The 18,565-nt window shown below is 45.7% G+C and overlaps 1 protein-coding gene across 3 annotated transcripts in view; it reads right to left on the bottom strand.

The window, feature by feature from the left end:
* Positions 1-18,565, bottom strand: part of CUEDC1 (CUE domain containing 1) — a 108,862-nt gene that overhangs the window by 23,046 nt on the left and 67,251 nt on the right. For 2 of the 3 annotated variants that reach the window (XM_070945349.1, XM_070945365.1), the window contains exons 3-6: positions 12,948-13,575; positions 3,929-4,056; positions 3,040-3,169; positions 2,706-2,889 (exon numbers count right to left, since the gene is read on the bottom strand). In XM_070945349.1, coding sequence (XP_070801450.1) covers positions 2,706-2,889; positions 3,040-3,169; positions 3,929-4,056; positions 12,948-13,238 — 733 coding nt within the window. In that variant the 5' untranslated portion in view covers positions 13,239-13,575. The remainder of the gene's footprint in view (positions 1-2,705; positions 2,890-3,039; positions 3,170-3,928; positions 4,057-12,947; positions 13,576-18,565) is intronic. The other variant, XM_070945357.1, reaches the window with a different exon arrangement.

Here is an 18,565-nt window from a genome sequence, read left to right as displayed (position 1 = left end):
CTGGATCCACGCCAGCGTCGGAGAGACAAGTGCACGCAACAGAAAAGGAGGCATTCCAGAGATTAAGCTGAGTCACTGGACCACACCCCACAGGGGATAAAAGGGGGTGTGGTGGCCATTCAGGCTCTGTGACAGACAAAACTAAACAACTAGCGAGTCGCATTGTATCTCTGAAACTATGTTATCTGCCTGCCTTGGATTTAATACGGACTGGACTTGACAATTCTTTGACTTTGTGTATTTGTTTTGGTTTATCTGACGGAGGAGGAACACCTCCCTCTGTGAGTAAAGTTCTTGGCAAGCAGCTACTGGGTTGCTGCCAATCCTGTTATCGAAGGAATTTATTGTCTGCAAGTTTTATTTAACCCCTGGCTGACTGTTTGTGTGCGTGTGTGAGACGGGGACAGAACAACAACAGCCTACGAACCCCTCAGAAGTCAAATCAACCCACAGCCAACCAGCGACGGCACCGACCTGCAACCAACCCACGCAACCCCACTCAATCAGTACTTCACCTACCAGTGACCTTCACCTGACATGACCTCCCCATCACGACCCATTATAAGATGTTCATTTGACACACTCACATCTGACCCATCACAAGACCCATCACAAAGCCCTCACTTGACACACCCACACCTGACCCATCACAAGACACTCAGTTGACACACCCAATGGTGAAATGTAAAATTTGTTACTACCGGTTCTGTGGGCGTGGCTTGGTGGGGGGTGTAATGTGATTGGGTGGGCGTGACCAACTTTTTTTTTCTTTTAAAAGCATTTTTTTTAAAACCTCTTCAGCTGAAGAGGTTGCAGAAAAAAATGCTTTTAAAAGCATCTGATGATCAGGCAACTCAGCTGGGATCGTCAGAAGCTTTTAAAAGCATTTTTTCTACAACCTCTTTGGCCGAAGAGCAGAGGTGGGTTTCAGCAGGTTCTGACCAGTTCTAGAGAACCGGTAGCAGAAATTTTGAGTAGTTCGGCGAACTGGTAGTAAAAAGTCTGACTGGCCCCGTCCCCATCTATTCTCTTGCCTCCCAAGTAACCTTCCCCTGAAGTGGGGAGGGAATGGAGATTTTACAGAATCCTTCCCCTGGAGTGGGGTGGGAATGGAGATTTTACATTATCTTTCCCCTGCCACGCCCACCAAGCCATGCCACGCCCACCAAGCCACGCCCACAGAACCGGTAGTATAAAAGTTTGAAACCCACCACTGCCAAAGAGGTTGTAGAAAAAATACTTTTAAAAGTAAAAAAAAAAAAAAAGCCTCTAATGATCGCGCTGCTCAGTTGGGCATGGGGGGAGGGGGGAGGGATTTTTGCTACCACCCGCCACCATCGCTACTGGATCAGGCAATCCGGTCCGAACCGGGAGCATTTCACCCCTGCCACACCTGACCCATCACAAGACCCCCAGTTGACACACCCACACCTGACACACCCATCACAAGACCTACTGACCACACAAAGCCTTTATAAGCAGAAGAATGTAGACATCCCTTAAACTCTTCTGAAGATGCTATGGTACTTAGCCTTGTAATGAAATGTTTTGGAAACCAATCCACAAGCTCGGAGGATGAACCTCCACCCTTCGCAGTAGAAAAACCCTAGAACTGTGATGGCGAACCTATGGCACGTGTGCCACAGGTGGCACGCGTAGCCATATCGGTGGGCATGCAGGCTCAGCTCTGGTGTGTATGCGCATGCCAGCCAGCTGATTTTCGGGCCTTTTGGGCCTACCAGAAGTAGGGAAACAGGCTGCTTCCTGCCTCCAGAGAGGCAGGCCCATTTTTCTCTCTCCCCAGGCTCCAGAGCCTTTCTAGGAATCTGGGGAGAGCAAAAAACGGGCCTTCTGATCCCACTGGAAGTTGGCAATCAGGCCGTTTTTGGCCTCTGGAGGGCTTTTGGGTGGGGGAATGCCATTTTCGCCCTCCCCGGATTCCTAGAAAGGCTCTGGAGCCTGGGGAGAGCAAAAAACGGGCCTTCCGGTCCCACCGGGCCATCGCATGCGGGGGTGGGGCACATAGAATTATGGGTGTGGGCCCGCACACATCCCAGTGCTCCTCCCGCTCCTGGCACGTGATGGCAAAAAGGTTAGCCATCACTGCCCTAGAACTACAATATCCATAAAACACAGTTACTTCTTGACTTATCACTTATCATTTACTGACCATTCAAAGGGACCCACCTGAGGGCTTCTTATGACCCAGATCTGAAGTTCCAATGGTCAGCTCTCTCCTCACAATTGTGTGACTGCGCTTTGGGTGCTCAGTAACCAGGCCACATATACAACTCTTTGCAGCATCCCATGTTCATGTGACACCATTTTATGACGGTTTTGTTGAAAAGTTACTTTTCGGATTTGGCAAAATGGCAAACCATTGGTTCCCTTAACAACTGCAGCGCTTACTTAACGCCTACCACAAAAATAGTTTCTAAAATCGGTTGTGTGACACTTTCCAACCCACACAGCTTATGACCATAAAGGCAGGCTGAGCAGGTTCCATTACGGTTGTAACTCAAGGACTGCCTATCTGTACATAAAACTCAGTGGGGGGAAAACAATATCTTTGGGAATCTGCCAGCCTGTCAACATGCCCTGACATCTTTGTCAGGGTCACATTGGCAAAATCAAGACTGTCACATGCTGGTTGGAGAGGAAAGGGTAATTATTTTTAATACTTTGATTCCTGAGAAACCTTTTACCTCTTTCAAGGGCCAGGAGGAAATCTCTGTTTCTCTGAAGCTCCTTCATAAATTCTTCATTCTGGAGGAACAGGGCAATCCGTTCGTCTTCCAAATACTGCTTCCATTTCTTTTCCTGATCCAATGAGCCCTGAGCCCCCTGGTTCCCAGGACTCTGTGTGCTTTGATGACAGTTTTGGGTGCTCTAGAAAGAGATTGTGTGTAAAAAAAAAAAAAGAAAAGGATCACACCTGCTGCAGAACTGTAGCAGACTACAATTGGATATTACAGTCCAACGTATTACCCACCGGCAATATGTTACCCACTCTAAATACGGAAATTTTCTACTTCCCACCTGCACCATATCCATTTGCTGTGGTAAGATGCGGAGAAAGTCATCCGGAAGATTCCCTAATAATGGTGGGTTCCAGTCCCTGTATCGTCTTTGTGCTTGTGAACTGCTGGAATTTTGGATATCAGTTCTGCTTGGGGGGGAAAAAAGCAAATTACAATAATATAATTCCACTTCCCTTGGCAACTTCCAGTTGTGTAGACTTCAATTCCCAAAATTCTCATGAGAAGAGAAGAGAAGAGAAGAGAAGAGAAGAGAAGAGAAGAGAGGAGAGGAGAGGAGGGGAGGGGAGGGGAGGGGAGGGGAAGGGAGGGGAGGGGAGGGGAGGGGAGGGGAGGGGAGGGGAGGGGAGGAGAGGAGAGGAGAGGAGAGGAGAGGAGAGGAGAGGAGAGGAGAGGAGAGGAGAGGAGAGGAGAGGAGAGACGAGACTTTGGAGGTCTTCCAGTCTGGCCCCCTGCTCAAGTAGGAGCACCTATACTATTTCAGATAAGTGGCTGTCTAGTCTCTTCTTAAAAACTTCCAGTGATGGAGCACCCACAATTTCTGAAAGCAAGCTATGTTGGCAATGGAATTCTGGGATCTGAAGTCCACACACATCTGCAAATTCCAACTGTATTAAAAACTGAGACGGAGAATTTCTGGTCTCCCAGATGGAACTGAACTACGATGCCCAGCTTTTCTCTGCTTCGTCCATGCTGGCTGAAGCTGTTGTTCATCAACATCTGGAGAACCACACATTCCTGATTCAAGCAGTTATGTGTATCTCCCTCACTAAAGTCCTATCCACAGAGGCTGGGAAAACATCTGCTGGCAATGTTTTTACTGCCGGATTTCTTATCTTGAGGTTGCTGGACCACCAGCTCTGTGAATCTGGACCTTAATGTCTACATACCTTGGTGGTGGTACTGGAGGAGTCTCCATGTACTTTCGGTCATATATATGCATATCGTAGGAAGGAGGAGAATACACTGGAGGAGGCTCCTCATCTGAACTGTCTGGTTCCAAAGTCCGTTCCAGAATCTAAATCAAATAAGAAAAAAGGTACATATTTATTAGAGGGATACCCAACCCCGGGTCCCTGGACCGGCACTGGGCCACGGCATGCCAGAAACTGAGCCACAGAAATAAGCAAAGGGAAACATGGTACCTGTACCTGCAACTGATTGGGATGTCCACTGGCAACAATTAGCATAGAGGGAGAAGTATATGGCAAGACATAGAGTTAGAGCAGTGATTCTCAACCATGGCAACTTGAAGAGCAAGGTTGGTTGGGTATACCCAGTATTTTGGGTATTAAAAGTTCACATATCTTCATGTTGCCAAGATTAAGAAACACTAAGTTACAGAATTAGGAGGATGGGTGTTGGAAAAGGGAACTACAGCTGGTCCTCAATTTACGACCACAATTGAGCCCCAAATTTATGTTATTAAGTGAGACAGTTGTTCAGTGAGTTTTATCTCATCTTACATCCTTTCTTGCAACAGTTGTTAAGTGAATCACTGCAGCTCTTAAGTTAGTATCACGGTTGTTAAGTGAAACTGTCTTCCCAATTGACTTGGCTTGTCAGAAGGTCACAAAAGATGACACGTGACCCCAGGACACTTCAACCGTCATAAATATGAGTCAATTGCCAAGCACCTGAATTTTTACCATGTGACTATGGGATGTTGCAATGGTCGTAAGTGTGAAAAACAGTCATGAGTCCCTTTTTTCAGGGCAGTTGTAACTTCAAACGGTCACTAAAGAAATAGCTGTAAGTCGAGGACTTCCTGTATCAGTTCAGAGAAAGATTAAGAAATTCCAGTGAGACTGGGATTTTGGAAAACAGAAACTGGAGCTATAAACTCTCAAATTATGCCCTCGTAATCCATAATTCCATGACAGAATGCTGGTCTTCCTTCTAACTAACGCTAGCAAGCCTGTGCGAGGTTTTAATTGTCTGGGGATTTAAAATGGATTTGTTTTAGCACTGTTTTATTGTTATGCTGTTTTTATTCTGTGAGCCGCCCCGAGTCCTACGGGAGAAGGGCGACACATATAAGTTTGATAAAATAAATAAATAAATAAATAAATAAATAAATAAATAAATAAATAAATAAATAAATAAATAAATAAATATAACAGTGTGTAGGTTGTGACTTTTGGAATGCTGGGGCCACCTTCCAAAACAAGCTAGCAAATTAAATTAAATTTGATACGATTTCATTGACATTTCAATGCAACGTATACTAATCCCTCAGCAGTAGGGCGGTATATAAATTTAATTTTATATTTAAATAATTAAATTAAATTTAATATTATATATATAAGGTCTTAGCAGATACACCAAGTTGACTCAATTTATTATTTGTGTATGAAATCTTAATCTGTTCACCGCCCTGAGTCCTTCAGGAGAAGGGCGGTATAGAAATTCAATAAATAAATAAATAAAATAAAAAATTATAAATAAATAAATAAATAAATAAATAAATAAATAAATAAATAAATAAATATTTTTCATCGGATCATTCTGCAGGCAGACATGAAACAATTGTTCTCCTTCTGTCCAGGGGTGGGATGCTGGGGGTTCCCAAGGGTTTGGGAGAACCTCTAGCTAGGATTCTGTGCAGTTGGGAGAACCCCCAAATCCCACTCCTGGCTGGTCCTGCCCCGCCTGCCCCACCCCTCCCAGGAGTCTCCACGCAGCCCGTTTTGGATGCAGGTAAGTGCAGGGCGCACGTGTAGGCTTGAGGAAGGTGAAAAACAGGCCTACCAGAAGTTTGGGAAGAGCCTCCGGTGCCTGGGGAGGCTGTTTTCGCCCTCCCGGAGGCTCGAGAAAAGCCTCCAGAGCCTGGGGAGGGCAAAAACGACACCGCACCCAGCCATGGTGGAGGAGGCTGACTAGGCGACACTCACCATGGCCACACCCATCCAGCAACCAGGCAGAGAACCCCTTGCTAAAATTTTTGAAGCCCACGCCTGCTTCTATCCCATTTAAAAAACCCAACAATTTGTTCACTTTTCCTGCAAAGAACCTCTTCTACAAAGGAACTGAATTCTTGCAACGCAAAACCTAAACAGATTACAGTAACACTAAAGCGAAAACAACCTGTATCCCGGTCTGACAGATATTCAAATCTCCTTCCTATGACTGTTTTTACAGCACTGAAAATGCCAACATTACGAAACCCCAAACACTCGACAAGGAAAGCGCTGTTCACCTCGAGGGAGACAACACACACAGGCCTGAGAAATTCAGGCAAAGGGCCAACATTTTGTCCTTAAACTACCCTGCTAGCTCCCAATCACACCCCCCACACACACACACACCCCACAGCCAGGAGCTATTAGGGAATGCTGGGATCCAGCCTGGGTTTTGGCAGGCAGGACATCTGCTATCAACTTGCTGGGAGATTTTCACACCCGTAAATAGTTGACAGTGTGCTGCACAACCCCAAATCTGCTTGCAGCTGTCTCTTTTCCCAAGTATTGGGCACAGTCTGCTTTAGTCAGAGCTGTTTTCTTACTAGGGCAGGGTTCTCTCAGCCTTGGCAACTTTAAGATGTGCGGACTACAACTCCCAGATGGCTGGGGAATTGTGGGAGTTGTAGTCCACACATCTTAAAGTTGCCAAGGCTGAGAAATATTGCATTGGAGAAGCTAATAGCTGATTGCACTTCCACACAGCCAACATTCGATCTACACAAACCATCCCAAGCTACCTGTAACCTCTTCCTCTTTCCATTCTCATCCTAATCTCCTTTCCTTCAGATGGCTAATGGGGGAATGCTGTAGGAGCATGATGGTGAATCTATGGCACCAAGGGTGGGTTCCACTTACCTTTACTACCGGTTCGCAATGGGAACGTGCATGCAGAAGCTTCTGCGCATGCGCAGATCGTCCATGATGATGTCCGGGTGGGTAAGTGGAGCCTCCCGCTGCCATTACTACCGGTTCGCAAGAACCGGACTGAACCGGGAGCAACCCACCACTGTATGGCCTGTGTGCCAAAGGTGACACACAGCTGATCTGCTCGGAGCTTTCTTCCTCCGATGGGATAGGCTCAGAGGGCGGGGCCACAACAGCAGCGCCCTCTCTCATGGCACATGGGCCATTGCCCAGGTTCAGCTCTGCTGCGCATGTGGATGCCTCCCGGAGGCCAGCTGCTCTTCAGGTCTCTGCCGCACGTGCATGGGGGGGCAGGGTGCATGTGGGGGCCGCACATGCATGCAGGGGGCATGCGGAGGGGGCTTGTGCACATGCGCAGGGGGCATGCATGTGCAGGGGGTGTGTGCGCATGTGCAGGGGTGGGGCGCATGCAGGGGGCCGCACACATACGCAGGGGGCAGGTGCATGCGCGGGGGGGAGGGCAAAGGAGCAGGGCCAAATGCACATTGCATTTGGGGGTTTGGGCACACACATTCACACGCGCATTCACACACGCGCTTTGGGCGCTCAATCCGGAAAAGGTTAGCCATCACTGCTGTAGGAGAATGTACGGATAACCTTGGGGGACAATCAGAAAAGAGAAGGAGGAGCCCTCGGTTGCTTAACGGTCCGAGAAAAAAACTTAGTAGGACCTTCCTTAATCGATCAGACCAATAAAACCGGCAGCGGGAAGTTTGTATCATCAGACTTTCATGATTCTGTTCATGTATTCTTACAATAAAGTAGATTTTGCTCATCTGGTTGTGTCTTATGTCTGGTTGTCCAGGAGCATTGAGCAATGCAAAAGTCAGAAATTAGTGATCAGAATGGAGCATGGCGGCTCATGTGGTTAAGACATGGGGCTGATGATTGGGTATGTCTAGTTTAATGAAAAGAAGGACTAGGGGAGACATGATAGCCGTGTTCCGATAGCTCAGGGGCTGCCACAAAGAAGAGGGAGTCAAACTATTCTCCAAAGCACTCGAGGGCAGGACAAGAAGCAATGGGTGGAAACTCAACAAGGAGAGAAGCAACCTAGAACTAAGGAGAAATTTTCTGAGAACAATTAACCAATGGAATGACTTGCCTCCAGAAGTTGTAAATGCTCGAACACTGGAAGTTTTAAAGAAGAGACTGGACAACCATTTGTCTGAAATGATATAAGGTTTCCTGCCTAAGCAAAGGGGTTGGACTAGAAGACCTTCAAGGGCCCCTTCCAATTCTGTTCCGTTCCGTTTCGTTCCATTCCATTACAATTCCTATTCTATTCCATATTTTCTATTCTATTCTGTTCTGTTCTCTTCTATTTCTGTTCTGTTCTGTTCTGTTCTGTTCTGTTCTGTTCTCTTCTATTTCTATTCTGTTCTGTTCTGTTCTATTTCTATTCTATTCTTGTTCTCTTCTCTTCTATTTCTCTTCTATTTCTCTTCTATTTTGTTCTGTTCTGTTCCGTTCCGTTCCATTCCATTCCATTCCATTCCATTCCATTCCATTCCATTCCATTCCATTCCATTCCATTCCATATATTCTATTCTATTCTATTCTATTCTATTCTATTCTATTCTATTCTATTCTATTCTATTCTATTCTATTCTATTCTATTCTATTCTTATCCTATCCTATCCTATCCTATCCTATCCTATCCTATCCTATCCTATCCTATCCTATCCTATCCTTTCCCATTCCATTCCATTCCATTCTCTGCAGGTTTGCATTTGAGACCCGGTTGCTGCCGCAGGATGGGGTGAGCTCCCATCACATACTCCAGCTCCTGCTGAACCAACAGTTCGAAAGTGGGTGACCGCGAGTAGATAAATGGGTACCACTTTGGTGAGCAACTTAACAAGGACACAAAAGGAGCCCCACCTGAATCTCCCCTGGGCATTCATAATGTCACTTTTCAATCCTTTCAACTTGGAAGCACTTCGGTGCTCCTGACACGAACCTAGTAGAACTATAGTAATGATCAGAACGTCTCACGTCATCGTTTCCAACTGGGGTTGCAAGGGTTTTGCGGCAGATTAAAATAAAACCATCAGCTGCCAAGGAAGACATGCCACACCATCTTTCTGTTCCCTGCCCGGCCCCAGGCTGCCTTAGTCTCATCAAGGAAGAACGACAGCCAAAGTGGTGGGATTAGGGAAGAAATCCTGCCAGTGGAAAAAACACAGTGGGTTTTTTCTTCCTCTTGCGCTTGCTGGTGAGCCAAAAGTAACTTGGTTCAGCTGTCCAAAGAAGATGGTACTGTGAGAATATAAGGGCAGCGCCAACCCAGGAGTGATGCCAAGCTGCATGTGCAAATGCCCTCCATCTTGCCACAGTTGCTTCTGTGTCCCACCCATCCACCCCTTTTCTCTGCCTTTTCTTTTTTTGGCTTGTCTTTGCCATCTCGCAGAGGGAAGTGAAGGGGGAGGGGGATTCTGCTTTGTTCATGATCCAGGAATGCCTAAAAACCAAGTTCCATAAGTAAGCAAGCAATCTTAAAAACCTACCCCATACAGGCCATCCACAAAGGGAAGAAGGAGCCTAGTGGTGCAGCAGACTAATAGCCTGTTATTATCATTCAGCTGTCTGCAATTACTGCAAGTTCAAATCTCCCCAGGCTCAAGGTTGACTCAGCCTTCCATCCTTTCTAAGGTAGGTAAATTGAGGACCCAGTTTGTGGGGGCAATAAGCTGACTTTGTATAAATATACAAAAGTATGAAGGCTATTGCTTAACGCATTGTAAGCCGCCCTGAGTCTCCAGAGAAGGGCGGCATATAAATCAAATTAAAATAAAAATAAGTAAAATAAAATAAAATAAATAAGTAAAAGAAGGAGATGAACTGACAATGTCACGATGTCATTGTGACTTCTACCAGATGTCTGTTGACTTAAGTAGGGCCTTTTCAGATCCTGCAGCTTTAAGCTTTGGGATTCTTGGGCATCATTTGTCTTGAAAATGAAGCTGGCTTAAGAAATTTGGTTCTGGATTTCAATCCCTTCCTCCACTTTGGCCATGTTGATGGTCTGAGGTTCTGTCCAGACTATACTGACCAGAGCCTTGATCAGTGAATTCACTTTATTCTACGAAGGAAGGAAGGGAGGGAGGGAGGGAGGGAGGGGAGGGGAGGGGAGGGGAGGAAGGAAGGAAGGAAGGAAGGAAGGAAGGAAGGAAGGAAGGAAGGAAGGAAGGAAGGAAGGAAGATAGATTTTTCCATTCTTCCAGTCCTTTGAACTAGAAGGACAAAGTGGCAAGATTTTTGTCAATTTCACTTTTGTCAATTTCAATGGCTTAAAGAAAAGCGAAGTCCATCCTTTAAGCCTTCCCCTCTTCCTTCAATTTTTGAAAATGAAATCGAAAAAGAAAAAGAGATAGATTTCACTGTTCCATCAATTTTTGGATTTCGTTTAAAAGGGCGGGGGGTGGGGGTGGGGGGAAGCCCAGTATTTCACTGTTTCACTTGTAAAATGAATGACCAGTGACAAGAAGATAGCAGGCATTCCTGCCACAGTGCATTGTAGACAACTAGAACAGAGAAATGAAATGCAGCACACAAATTAGACTGTATCTGTTCGCAGAGGTGGGCTTCAAAAATTTTAACAAGGGGTTCTCTGCCTGGTTGCTGGGTGGGTGTGGCCATGGTGGGCGTGGCCTAGTCGGCCTTCTGCACCACGGCGGGGGGGGGCATTTTTGCCCTCCCGGGGCTCCGGAGGCTTTCCTTGATCCTCCAGGAGGGTGAAAACAGCCTCCCCAGACTCCGGAGGCTCTCTGGTGCACGGAAACGGGCCCGTTTCCGGCCTTCCTGAACTTCAGGTAGGCCCATTTTTCACCCTCCCCGAGCCTCCGTGCGCGCCCTGCACTTACCTGCATCCAAAACGGGCCGCATGGGGACCCCTGGGAGGGGCAGGGCTGGGTGGGTGGGGCTAGCCAGGAGTGGGATTTGGGGGTTCTCCGAACTGCACAAAATCTTAGCTAGAGGTTCTCCCAAACCCCTGCGAACCCCCAGCAGCCCACCCCTACCTGTTCGTGTGTTGAGAGCCTCAAAGGTGTTTTTGGACACCACCACCAGCCCACAGAACTGATAGTAACTAATTTTAGATTTCACCACTGTCCAAAGCCTTCTCTTTCTCAGCAGCACCCTTCTTCCATCTTAAATAAGAGCCTGGTGGCGCAGCAGACTAATAGCCTGTTATTATCATCCAGCTGCCTGCAATTACTGCTAGTTCGAATCTCCCCAGGCTCAAGGTTGACTCAGCCTTCCATCCTTTCTAAGGTAGGTAAATTGAGGACCCAGTTTGTGGGGGCAATAAGCTGACTTTGTATAAATATACAAAAGCATGAAGGCTATTGCTTAACGCATTGTAAGCCGCCCTGAGTCTCTGGAGAAGGGCGGCATATAAATCAAATTAAAAACAAAACAAACAAACAAAAAAAAAAAGCAGAATATAGGTGCAAATCAGGTAAACCCAATCCTCTTCTTTCCTGACATTTAACTCGTGGTTTTTTCCCCTGCCACACAAGTTCAGAGATATTTCCTTTTGCCATTGTTTAAAAGGTGAATGAGTTACTAAAACAGTTATTCTCTGGAATAAAGCCTGCTGCCTTAACCACTAAACCAACAATAAGCAGTGAACATAAAAATTAAATCAAAAGAGAACATTATAAAGAATAATAATAGACGGTAGTATAATAACTTAATGACAGCATAATGGGACAATCACTTTTAACCCAAAGACATTAATACCGCTCTATAAAGCCTTGGTAAGAGCACACCTAGAATCCTGCATCCAGTTTTGGTCACCACACTATAAAAAAGATATTGAGACTCTAGAAAAAGTACAGAGAAGAGCAACCAAGATGATTAGGGGACTGGAGGCTAAAACATACGATGAACGGTTGTAGGAACTGGGCATGGCTAGTCTAGTGAATAGAAGAGAAGGACTAGCGGAGACATGATAGCCGTGTTCCAATATTTGAGGGGCTGCCACAGAGAGGAGGGGGGTAAATCTATTATCCAAGGCACCTGAAGGCCAGACAAGGAATAATGGATGGAAACTGAACAAAGAGAAATTCAACCTGGAAATAAGCAGAAATTTTCTGGCAGGGAGAACAATCAACCCATGGAAGAGAAGTTGCCTTCAGAAGTTGTGGGAACTTCATCACTGGAGGCTTTCAAGAAGAGACTGGGCTGCCATCTGTCAGAAATGGTGTTGGGTCTCCTGCTTGGGCGGGGGGTTGGACTAGATGACCTACAAGGTCCTTTCCAACTCTGTTAATCTGTTAATCACTTCCTCACATTGTGGTGACCTCACACATGCTATAAAGGTGGGATCCATCATTACCAGAGAGAGATCGAAGGACATTCTTGGGATTTGGATGGTAAAATAGTTTTGGGAGGAGAGTTAGGGGCTGTCCTGACCATTATTTTAATTTCTCACAATGTTATGTTGGGCATCCGAGGCAGTTAAAATGGAAGTTGGGTCTGGTTGGAGAAACACCGCCCCATACAATTTAGCACAAAAGAAAATCTCACCGAAAATCTTTCCTCAAACTTATAGCCAAACTTGCAACTATGGGTAGTCCTCAACTTACGACTGCAATTGAACCCCAAATTTCCATTGCTAAGCAAGACAGTTAAATGAGTTTTGCCCCTTTCTGCAATTTCCTTGCCAGACTTGTGAAGTGAATCACTGCAGTTGTTAAGTTAGTAACATGGTTGCTAAGCGAATCTAGCTTCCCTACTGACTTTGTGAGAAGGTCGCAAAAGGAGATCCCTTGTCCACAGGACATTACAACCGTCATAAATATGAGCCAGTTGCCGATCGTCCAAATTTTATTTATTTATTTATTTATTATATTTCTATACCGCCTTTCTCCCGTAGGACTCAAAAATTTTGATCACGGAGATGCTGCAACAGTTGTGAGCATGAAAAATGATTCACTTTTAATAGTGCCATTGTAACTTTGAATGGTCACCAAATCGAGGACTACCTGTATTCCGAAACATGGGAAAAGTTTACCTCCGGAGGAATGCTGTCGTCCGAATCGGAACTCTCGTCACACTCGCTGCAATCCAAATTCATCTGTAGCAGTTGATCGATGGTGGCATCTACCGCACCATTGTTGGCCCTCAAGACGCATTCAATTATGTCATAATCCATGTTGGGGAACATAGTCTTGAAATCCTCCATCGCCTGGTTAAACTCCAGCCTCCGTACTTGCCTTGCGGGGCGGCTATTGTTAAGTTCTTGAGCGGAAGAGCCATTCCTCGAGCCGCCATTGCTGCTGCTCCTTCGGAACAGACTTGTCATTTTGGATAACCGTTTTTGGAAAATGTTTAAACTTTTTCAAATCGGCTTTTGAGGTAGGAAAAGGAAGAACCGAGAGAAGAAATGTATAAACCCAAGGAGAAGGGAGGGCGAGGGGCAATCTGCCTTCCAGTGTTCTAGTCAAGAAGAAGCAACGCAAGCGCTTTGCGGAACGACTGACGGATAATCCACCACAAAATGGCGGCACATTGGAGATGGCGAAACAAGATGGCGCCGAGGAAGTTTCAGCTCTGGATCGATCCACCACAGGAGGAAATTGTTGAAGAAGGACTTCTTCAGAGATATAAGAGCGTCCAAAGCCCCAGATGCATTTCTTTTACTGAAAAATGAAGAAACGTGGTTTTAAAAAGGAGTAAGCCATGTTATAATATAGAAAACCGATATCAATATCTCTCCCAGCCTCCCTTATATAAGACTTTTCGGAAGTTTTGCAGAACTCGAGATGAGTTTGCAGAAGAAATTCCTGATTTTTAATTTTTTTTTTTTTGCCACAGATAGTTCTTGATTTACGACAGTTCGTTCTGTGACTGTTTGAAGTTACAACAGAACTGAAAAAAGTGAGTGTTGACAGTTTTTCACATTTATGACCATTGCTGCATCCTCACGGTCACATGATCAAAATCCAGACATTTGGCAACTGACTCATATTTATGACGGGTGCACTGTCCCAGGGTCATGTAATAATCCCCTTTTGTGACCTTCTGATAAGCAAAGTTAATGAGCAAGCCAGATTCCCTTAAGAGCCTTGTCGCTAACTTAACTGGCAAGAAAGGTCATAAAATGACGATCCCAGCTGACTTGCCTGATCGGCAGAGGCTTTCTTTTTTTTTAAAGCCTCTGATGATCCCAGCTGACTTGCCTGATCGGCAGAGGCTTTCTTTTTTTTTAAAGCCTCTGATGATCCCAGCTGACTTGCCTGATCGGCAGAGGCTTTCTTTTTTTTTAAAGCCTCTGATGATCCCAGCTGACTTGCCTGATCGGCAGAGGCTTTCTTTTTTTTTAAAGCCTCTGATGATCCCAGCTGACTTGCCTGATCGGCAGAGGCTTTCTTTTTTTTTAAAGCCTCTGATGATCCCAGCTGACTTGCTTGATCGGCAGAGGCTTTCTTTTTTTTTAAAGCCTCTGATGATCCCAGCTGACTTGCTTGATCGGCAGAGGCTTTCTTTTTTTTTAAAGCCTCTGATGATCCCAGCTGACTTGCCTGATCGGCAGAGGCTTTCTTTTTTTTTAAAGCCTCTGATGATCCCAGCTGACTTGCCTGATCGGCAGAGGCTTTCTTTTTTTTTAAAGCCTCTGATGATCCCAGCTGACTTGCCTGATGGGCAGAGGCTTTCTTTTTTTTTAAAGCCTCTGATGATCCCAGCTGACTTGCCTGATGGGCAGAGGCTTTCTTTTTTTTTAAAGCCTCTGATGATCCCAGCTGACTTGCCTGATCGGCAGAGGCTTTCTTTTTTTTTAAAGCCTCTGATGATCCCAACTGAGCCGCGCAATCATCAGAGGCTTTTTTTTTTTACTTTTAAAAGCATTTTTTTGGCTGAAGAGGTTGTAGAAAAAATGCTTTTAAAAGTAAAAAAAAAGCCTCTGATGATTGTGCGGCTCAGCTGGGCATTGGGGGGGCAGGGATTTTTGCTACCGGTTCTCCGAACCACCCGCCTCCATTGCTACCGGATCGGGTGATCCAATCTGAACTGGGAGCATTTCACCCCTGACATGACCGCGGGACACTGCAACCGTCATAAACTGAGTCAGTTGTCAAGCATCCGAATGTAAATCACGTGACCATGGGGATACTGCAATGGTCGTAAGTATGAAAAATGGTCCTAAGTCACTTTTTTCAGGGCCGTGGGAACTTCGGTCACTAAGCATAATGTTGTAAATTGAGGACTACCTGTATAAAGTGAGGCAGATTTTGTGGACTAAAGGATACAAACATTATTACTCAAAAGCAGGAATCCTCAGGACAGGAAAACTTTGTTCTACCTAAAGACAGATGGCTTAATAAAATTTCAATTCTGGTTAGAATTTAAAATATTTATTTAAAGATAGAGGTCCGTGATGGTGAACCTATGGCACGTGTGTCAGAGGTGGCAGGCAGCGCCCTCTCTGATGACACGTGAGCTGTCGTCCCAGTTCAGCTCCGCTGCACATCTGTGCGTGCCTCCCGCCAGCCAGCTGGTCTTCGGGTTTCTGTTAGCCATGTGCGGGGGGGGTGCATGTGGGGGGCCATGAACTCATGCACAGGGGGGCAAGGGCGTGCAGGAGGACCACGTGCGCATGCGCGGGGGTGCGGGGGGTGCATGCAGGGGCTGCACACACATTCAGGGCGGGTGGAGCGCATGCGCAGGGGATTTGCATGGGCACTCGGCCCAGAAAAGGTTAGCCATCACTGAGATAGATAGTCCTTGGTTTAAAAACGAGATTAATTCCTAAATCTGCCTTTTAAGTCAAATGTGTACATAAATTGAGCCGGAACAAGTGCCGACAGAGATCGAGAGGGCAGCTCCCTTGGCCTTGGAGGAAACTGGGGAAGGGCAGAATCAGTCCGGGCAAGGCTTTTCAGGATTAGAAAGGATTGCAGACAAGGAGGAGCAGGAGAGACAGAGTCCAGGCGAAGAGCCAGGACTATCCCCTCCTGATCCTAGAGCACGCAGAGAAGAGAGAAGGAGAGAACAACGCAGACCGAGCCGGCTACAAGGGAGGAGAATGCCCAGCCCCCCTTTCACAAGGCACACCTGGGGATTGAGATGTAAGGAGGTGCTGTTGGGAGGGGCATTTGTCGGGAACAAGCGTGGAACCTTGTGTGCACTTGCCGACGCCTGGAGGTTACTGTTTAGCTAAACCTGGCTTATTAGACTGCTGGCCCTGATTACTGTATGGCTAACCTTGCTTACTGGACTGCTGGCCCTGATTACTATATGGCTAACCTTGCTTACTGGACTACTTGCAGCCAGAGGCTGTAGAAGGTGCATGTGAGAGCTTTGCTCCAGGACTTGTAGTAAACACGTTTGGGGGCAAAGTTGGATCACTAAAGAGGAGTTAGACCAGTTCTCTGGCTGTGTTGGTTTCATGCCACGCCACGGGTCATCACAGCGGGTAGTCCTCAACTAATGACCTTTTTTGCCAGCAAATCACTGCAGCCGTTAAGGGAACCATGGGGCCATTTAGCAAATCTGGCTTCCCCCATTCACTTTGCTTGTGTGAAGCCGCCTGGGAAGGCTGCAAATGGCAATCCCATTTGGGATACTAAACAAGTTGTAAATACATGCTGGTTGCCAAGCGCCCAAATTTTGATCCCGTGACCATGGGGATCAGGGGTGGGTTCTAAATTTTTTTACTACTGGTTCTGTGGGCGTGGCTTATTTTGTGGGTGTGGCTTGGAGGTCATGTGACTAGGTGGGCGTGGCTAGGTGGTCAGAGTCATTTCTGGAAGGTCCTCGCACTTACGACCAGTCCTCGCACTTACGACCCGACTCATTTGTTTGCTTTTAACACTGATCAGCTGAAGGACGGCCCTTTGAAGCCCCGCCACAAGAGTTTAAACAGTTTTTTTCCCTCTAGTCATCAGCTGGGACTCAGGAGGCAGCAATAGATTGGGGGTGGGACCAAATAAAAGGTAAGAATAACGTGGGGGTGGGGGGGTGGGGGGGAGAACCGGTTCGGTGATGTCATATTGTCACCGCTACCGGATCGGCCGAACCGGACCGAACCGGGAGGAACCCACCACTGATGGGGATGCTGAGGGTCATAAGCGTGAAGACTAGTCGTAAGTCACATTTTTCAGTGCCATTGTAACTTTGAATGGTTGTTAAACAAATGGTTGTTAAGTTGAGGACTTCCTGTAACTTGATTCACTGTGTAACATGCACTCACAAAATCATGGCTACTGCTTATCCGTGGCGGCTTAGGAGAGTCCAACTTTCAGAGGCCAGTCTAGGAAATTGTCTGTTTTGAAAGAGCCACATACTCCTACAGCTCAGAGCAGAATGAAATCAGTGCCCAGGGGATGGATGGAAAATATGTGTCATGCCCACAGCAACCTAAAGCAGCCAAGAGATGTTAATTGATCCCACTCCTTATGAGTCACCTGACTAAGACAGTGGACAGTGAAGTGAATTTGACGTACTCATGGTAAAATTACTGTAGCCGATTGCCTATCTAAATGAAAAAGTCTACTTTAATACATCTATGGAGATTCTCAGTCATCCAGGTCATGGTTGTCCCAAAGGTGCTTTTTCAAGAGGCAACTGGACTTTCCATTTTTTTTTTCTTTGAAGTAATTTCGCTTCTCATCCAAGAAGCTTCTTCAGCTCTGACTGGATGGTGGGGAATGGAAAGATTTATATTCCTTGCAGACAGTCGGTCATTTGCATTCTTTTTAGAGAGTCGTTGAGGCCACTTGGGGGTTTATCTGTGTCCTCAGGGTCACCCGAGTAGTGCAAATGGGTGTGGAGTCTACTTGGAACTGCTGAAAAGACTGTATTGTAGTACTTTAAGTACATTGTGTTGTACTTTAATACTAGAACAATTAAAGACAATTTTAAGCTGTCTGAGACTTGATAGAAAACACACAGAAAGAAGATCCAGATAATTGTTTTATTGACTATAGTTGAGTCACTCCAAGCCTCAAGGACAAAGTATCTGCATATCCAAATCCAGCCTATGTTTATTTCTAGAACCAATCATACAAGGAAAAGATGTATGTATGTATGTATGTATGTATGTGTGTGTGTGTGTGTGTGTGTGTGTGTATGTTTGTTTGTTTTGGGGACCCTTAGAACTAATGGCACTTATAGGCATTCCTTGAGGATATGGCCCTCTAACACAAGGAGAGGAAATCACTCTTCAAAGTCAACACTAAACCAGTATGATTGCTTTGGGCCATGTGAAAATTCATTTTGAATAAATTATCATGATCTAAAGATCATAATTTTTTAAAAGCCACTGGAGAAAATGGGATAATTTTACTGATGGCAAAATATTTCTTCACTCAATCTTCCATTATTATTATTTTTTTTTCAACAACCTTAACTAGTTAAAACATTTCTGTGCAATATATTTTTCCTCTCAGTAATCGCACGATACCAGATCTCCGGACTTTTCGTCGGGCCCTGAAAACACATCTTTTTCACCTAGCCGGGCTGGCTTGATCCCATCCCTTCGGTTTTAATTTGTAATTGGTTTTAATCCGGGTTGTTTTAAATGTGTAGGAAGTTAGCACCCACCCCTTTCCTGGAAGAGTGAAATATTTTAGGAAATATGAAAAAGGCAGAATATTATATTTCCCTGGGAGAAGCATATTTTACAGACAA

This window comes from Pituophis catenifer, unplaced genomic scaffold (assembly GCF_029215685.1).
Source record: "Pituophis catenifer annectens isolate HBS135680 unplaced genomic scaffold, rPitCat1.0.hap2 SCAF_1, whole genome shotgun sequence".
Lineage (NCBI taxonomy): Eukaryota > Metazoa > Chordata > Lepidosauria > Squamata > Colubridae > Pituophis > Pituophis catenifer.
The sequence above is the reverse complement of the archived record's forward strand: the minus strand, read 5'-3'. Positions and strand labels throughout refer to the sequence as shown.